General features: G+C 39.6%; 1 protein-coding gene across 1 annotated transcript; it reads left to right on the top strand.

Annotated features, from left to right (window-relative positions):
- Window positions 1-284: 284 nt before the first annotated feature.
- Window positions 285-3,772, top strand: LOC124644365. Its single transcript, XM_047183676.1, has 6 exons — window positions 285-399; window positions 740-849; window positions 1,143-1,257; window positions 1,735-1,891; window positions 2,279-2,393; window positions 3,212-3,772. The coding sequence occupies exons 1-6, from the start codon at window positions 285-287 to the stop codon at window positions 3,296-3,298; spliced, it is 699 nt and encodes a 232-aa protein (XP_047039632.1). The 3' UTR covers window positions 3,299-3,772.
- The last annotated feature ends 2,702 nt before the right edge of the window (window positions 3,773-6,474 follow it).

The raw sequence follows: 6,474 nt of genomic DNA, 5'->3' as shown, positions 1-6,474 counted from the left end.
TAACTATCACGGTTCATGAGATACAGCCTGGTGACAGACGGACGGACGGACGGACAGGGGAGCGAAAACAATAGGGCCCCGTTTTACCCTTTGGGTACGGAACCCTAAAAAGTCTCCTAAACATGTTTTTAATCTTTTAACACACAGTCAAAAAAACTTAAATCAGGATGGCTATATTCAAACTAAATCTAGTCGGCTTTGAAATATTTTCAAAATACATCAATATTAAAATTAACCAAAAATTATTAAAAACGAAATATATAATGCGTTTACTTATATTAGTCATGTTATTTTCACTACTCTATGTTGTCTCTGGTAAGAGTTATGAAAAACCTGCGAAAAAGCTGCTGACCGAGTCTATGGGACAGGAGGTGATCGAAATTGGGACTCCTATAAAAGGTAACTAGCATTCTCGTATAAGGAGATCAGCTGTGCAGGACATATTATAGTGCACGAGCATTTGCTTGGATACAGGTGCACTAACTATTCCTTCACTCTCATACCGCGATGGGACGACAATCCGACACCACCGGAGAGAGATCAGGCGCAGGACCGACATTAACGTGCTCTCCGATGCACGGGTGTATCAATCACCAACTTCCAGACTACGGGCTGCTTTGTGAAACTTTCTAAAACCCGCAAAGCGATTGGCCCGACCCCAACATGATCAGCCCGAACCGAATAGACATCCAAACTCTACCTGCCTTAATAAAAGCTGATGGAACGGTATTCATTTCAGAACTGCCAATGGGTTTAGAGGAAGAACCTTCGGCTGATGAAGATGATGAGAAGAAGATCACCACCAGCACTCCACCGTCATCAAATAAAAAGGATTCTAAGAAAGCCACTGTTAGTATATCTGAACATTTTTGGCAGTATTTTCGGGTAGTTAGAAAAGCTAGTCTTCTTACAACGTTAGGGATGTCATATAGGCAGTTGCTTCACGTAGCATGCTGGTACTCAGCTGCATTCTGCTAGACTGGAAGCCGACTCCAACATACTTGGGAAAAGGCTAATTTGTCCCACGGGTATGCTATGGCTTCTTCTAACGTAAATAAGGAAATGAGCCTGTATAGTTAGGAAAAGGCTAGGCAGATGCTGAACTGTAAAACAATGAGTTCTTAATTTACACTTATTTTCAGCATACCACTGTCAAGAAAGAAGTGAAGCATGTTGAGAAGACAGACAGTTTAAACGCTGATGAAGATGAAGCTAGGATAGAGAAGGAATTGGCTGAAATATACAAGGATACCGCAGGTTTGTGCTGATGATGATGTCCTGCTTGCCGACTGTTAGCCACGGCCGCTGTTCTCATGTAAGGAGATCAGCCAGCTGCGCAGGATATATTATAGTGCACGAGCATTTGTGCAGACACAGGTGCACTCACTATTCCTTCACTCTCATAGCGCGATGGGAGGACAATCCGACACGACACATAAGTAGAGTGTTAATCACCACGTGTCCAGTCCAGGTTTCCTCGAGATGTTTTCCATCACTTTAAATCAGTCATTGGTGTCCAAGATATACTTTAAAAGTAAATACATATTCATAATATCATAGAACATTTAAAAGTTGCATAAAATGTAGAAATGTTGCACTCGAACCCACACTCATACTTGAGAGGTTGGTTCTTTATCCACTAAGCCAACACGACTTTTTATTCTTTGATATTTGATACTTCATCATCATCATCATCATCTCAGCCGTCCACTGCTGAACATTTGATACTTACAGATTACAAGAGTGACAGTTCTGAGGAGAAAGACGTGGCTTCAGAAACGTCTGTGGAACAGCATACTCAAGAATCTACCACTACTAATAAACCTGATAACCTAGAGGAAACTGACAATACTGATAATACTGATAAACCTTTAGTAAGGCAGAATTACCGGTAAGTTTTAGGATATCATCATCATTCTACTAGGTTTACTTACTCTTTACGATTTACAAAAGACAGCCCCCCAAAACGCCCACCCTTCACCACTTCATCCATCCTCCGAGCTATATGCTTTTTCCCAACTATGTTGGGGTCGGCTTCCAGTCTAACCAGATGTAGCTGAGTACCAGTGCTTTACAAGGAGCGACTGCCCTATCTGACCCCCTCAACCTAGTTACCCGGGCAACCCAATGCCCCTTGTTTAGACTGGTGTTAGACTTACTGGCTTCTGACTACCCGTAACGACTGTCAAGGATGTTCAATGACAATGAATCTTCTTCTTTCCCTGTTCCCTATTTTATGTGGCATCTGCGAACTTAATGTTGTATGTACCTTCAAAAGGAAAGCCAACAACTTGAAGTTTGAACCGGACTCGACTCGCAAGTCGGATGTGGAGAGGTTCAGGACATCCGTGGACGATATCAATTGTAATGTCAGACAGAAATTAGTTGGCAATGTGAGTATTTTCTTAATATTTATCACTCTTAAGGCCCACTCTTTGAAACCGTGCAGCTATTATAGCTGTTGACGTTTCTTAAGCACCTGTATAAAAGATCTATATGAAATCAAAGCATTTGACTTTGCACTAGCTTCTGCTCATCGTTTCACCAGCGTCCCAGGTTACTTCCCAACTACTAGGACTAAGGAACTAACTAGAGAAAGAATTTTTCAAATCGGTTCTGGGGCTCGTTTCTGCTAAGTTAATAATGACGAAATTGAATAAAAATTGAATCGCAATAGCATTTTTAACCTTAGCGAGCATTCTGCATTTTTGGTCTATGCGGTAGTTTGCTCTACAATCATATTGCATGATAAATCATTTGCATACATTCACAGAAAAGGATAAAAACGTTTATTTAAAAGAAAAAAATTGCGGAATGCCACATACGCTTCAATCGTAATTGAGTCGTGATCGGATCTCAGTCGGATTTGAATCGTATGTCGCTTAAGTAAAAATTGCAGAATCGAGCACCTGGCCGGCTAAATACTTGATCTTTGTAATGTGCGTACTACTATTCATCTTCATACTAGCCGACTAAAAGTCGAGTACTCTAATTGGTAAATGAAACAAAGTTGCACAGGGTGCCGATAATAACGTATATTAAAATCAAATATAACACAAACACAATATCACAGGCTCTTCGTACAGGATCATGACATCAAAGACAGTATTTTAAACAAGCCACTACATGTGACAGATTATTAATGTATGTGGCCAGTAAGGACCACTTCAACAACTTTTCACCGTTCTATAGATCATCTCTCTCTTTGCAGCCGCCAACGGATGGAGCATTTGACACGTTCAACCACGGAATATCAATAATTATAACTACCCTATGCTTTGTTTTTATATGTATTTAATTAGCCTGTATATTTTTCACTTATAAAATATATCGATTCACTTACTAAATTATAGAATTCTCTAACTTTTTAACAGACTACAGTTAGGTGTTCAACAGGGAGCAATATTGGGTCCGCCGTTAATTTCAAATTGAAATTGTTTTAAATATAGAAGAGGGATCCCGAATGACTGTTTCGAAAGGCATTTTCAACTGTAGGCCTGGGTTTCATTGATCATCTTTGGCAGTCGTTACAGGTAGTCAGAAGCCAGTAAATCTGACAACCAGACTTACCAAGGAGTATTCTGTTGCCCGGGTAACTGGGTTGAGGAGGTCCTGTAGGCAGTCGCTCCTTGTGACACACTGGTACTCAGTTGCACCCGGTTAGCCTGGAAGCCGAACCCTACATAGTTGGGAAAAGGCTAGACTGATCTTGTACGTCTCGAATTCTTAATTTTAGTAAGTGTATCGATATAGAAAGTTGTGTTTTTATAAAAATTAAATGTGTTTTGTAAATTATATGTACATTAAATGTCAAATTGATTGTCGCTCAAATAAATATTATTGATTTAAAACACTTCAAACAGTTTTATTTCTGTAGATTCGAAACCCGTACTAATATTAGGTATGTGTAAACTAGCTTCTTTCAGCATGTAAGGTACAACCGCACATTCCGCACATGACATCAGCATTTTACATTATTTTTTTTTTATTAAAATTTTTAATTTAATATACATATGTTTAGTTCGCGTTGACCTACCAAGTTTATCAATCTCATTACAGTCAACAAGGACTCATAGTCCATTAAGCTCATCTTTACCCTTAGTAACTTTCGGTGAATACAGTAGTGTTCAGTACTTAACAATCTTTTATTCCTTTCCACCATCATCTAAAGAAGTTGTAGAGGCAAGGGATCATACACAGCGATTTCACCCGCAATTCATGGGAACTACTCCGAGCACCCAGATAAAATAAACCTGAAACTTTCCTCGATAAGTGGGCTACCTAACAATGAAAGATTTTTTTCAAATTGGTCGCGTGGTTCTTGGGATCAGCGTTCAAACAAACTCAATTCAATTCACCCAGTTTATGAAATGAGTTTATGAAATACTTACCACTTTCCCGCGGTTTCACCTGCTTCCTGTGGGAACTACTGCCCGTACCGGGATAAAATATAGCCTATGTTACTCGGGAAGAGTGTAGCGCCCCAGCATCGGTTCTGTAGTATCGCAGCTTTTTTTACAAACAAACAGAAAATGTTTCGTCTTTGTTATATTATTACAAATAGTATAGAGAAGCATGAATCATAGAAAATGACATTATTTTTAAAAATGAATCATTATTTAGAATTACATGCCGACTCACCAAAAACTAGCTATCTTTAAATACACACATTTTTATTGATCGAGAGTCATTTGAATAATCAACTTTCCACGATAAGATCTCTTTGATATGCACTATCAAAAACCAATATTGTAAAATACATAATGCTTATGTGTCACATACAATTTATCGCCCTCCGAGCCTTTTTTCCAACTATGTTGGGGTCGGCTTCCAATCTAACCGGATGTAGCTGTGTACCAGTACCCTACCTGACCCCCTCAACCCAGTTACCCGGGCAACCCAATACCCCTTGGTTAGACCGGTATCAGACTTACTGGCTTCTGAATACCCGTAACGACTGCCAAGGATGTTCAATAACAGCCGCGACCTACAGTTTAACGTAGGCTTGTCACATACAATTTATGCTGTGTTTTATTTACTAGATGTTTGTGAAATTAATCATCAGCTTGGCTCACGTTCGGGTTGACTAACAGTCTCTCTGGATGCAGCTGAGTACCAGTGTGCCACAAGGAGCGACTGCCTATCTGTCCTCCTCAACCCAGTTACCCGCGCATCCCTTTGGTAACACTGGTTGATACTCTTTCTGGCTTCTGACTACCCGTAGCGACTGCCAAAGATGTTCAAATGACAGCCGGGATCCAATTTAACGTGCCTTCTGAAACACGGAGGAATTCTTCGTAACAAGATGGTCACATGTCTACGGGTATTATATAGCTTTTATAATATTACCTGGCTATTACCTCGGACAAAGGATTAGCATGACAATCAAACGAGGTAAAGCTGCCAGCCTCTTGGGCACGCTTCCAGTTGAAAGCGATCGGGACAATTTTTTGATGCTTTTTTGTTACAATAGTTTTTAATTGAAATGTTTATAATATTAACTATAAAAATGTAAACACAAAGAATTAAATCCTTATATATTCGTTATTATTATTAGGCATTACCTATTTAAGGAAAACAAATAAAACATATGTTGTAGCATGTTATTCCATCCTTATCATTGACTAAAGTTAAACCTATATGTATCTCTGTCAAAATTGTTATCTATATCATGATTCATAGAAACCTTAGAATATGGAACCTACCGGAGCCGCCTTGATCACTAATCATAATCTGCCGAGCCTTTTCCCAACTGCGTTGGTGTCGGCTTCCAGTCTAACCGGATGCAGCTGAGTACCAGTGTTTTACATGGAGCAAACAATATGGTGATAGGTTATAATTTAGTTTATGCTACTGTTAAACTCTCTAACTTCCTTAAGCTGTGTCCTGCAGGGTCCATATTGTCTCTAAACTATAGAATGTACAGTCAACTTCAGGTCAGTGGTAACAGTTAAATAGGAAAATCGTACTTATTACTATTGAGTTAAGGTGCATAACAGTTACCACTGATGTGCGGTCTACCGTACCACTTGTTTATCATATGGAATGCTAATAAAGAGTGAGTGTTGAGTATACATAACAGGTCCCGACTTATTCACACGTTTTTTATCGTAACTCATAAGAAACTAACTGCCGCATGCCGTACTTACGGTGAATTTTAACTAGACTTTCAGGGGCAGATTTTCTCGTTCACAAACACGTTTGTGTTACATCATGACATCATCACGACGAGTCCACAGCTAGCATGTGTTCGCGCGGCGGTTGCAGTGTCGCGGACATGTTAGTAATGTTCGCGCGCAATGTGTTACTGTTTGCTACAGCGAGTACACCACGAGATACATGCGGTGTGACTGACGACGGTAGAATATTGACTAGTGTCAAAGTTATTAGTATGTAGGACGTTTCCAGCCATTTTCATACTCTAAGATACTAAAGATAAGATACCAGATTAATGCATTATTTTGTTCGCACAAC

Source organism: Helicoverpa zea, chromosome 30, assembly GCF_022581195.2.
Source record: "Helicoverpa zea isolate HzStark_Cry1AcR chromosome 30, ilHelZeax1.1, whole genome shotgun sequence".
Taxonomy (NCBI): domain Eukaryota; kingdom Metazoa; phylum Arthropoda; class Insecta; order Lepidoptera; family Noctuidae; genus Helicoverpa; species Helicoverpa zea.
Note: the sequence above shows the minus strand (reverse complement) of the source record. Positions and strands in the feature narration are given on the sequence as shown.

Bases quoted from the DNA above. Each gene is read 5' to 3' on its own strand.
- LOC124644365 (XM_047183676.1), top strand. From the start codon at position 285: ATGTTATTTTCACTACTCTATGTTGTCTCTGGTAAGAGTTATGAAAAA. The intron at 1,258-1,734 runs GTTTGTGCTGAT...TGATACTTACAG, and splicing joins AATATACAAGGATACCGCAG to ATTACAAGAGTGACAGTTCT. The intron at 2,394-3,211 runs GTGAGTATTTTC...CTCTCTTTGCAG, and splicing joins GACAGAAATTAGTTGGCAAT to CCGCCAACGGATGGAGCATT.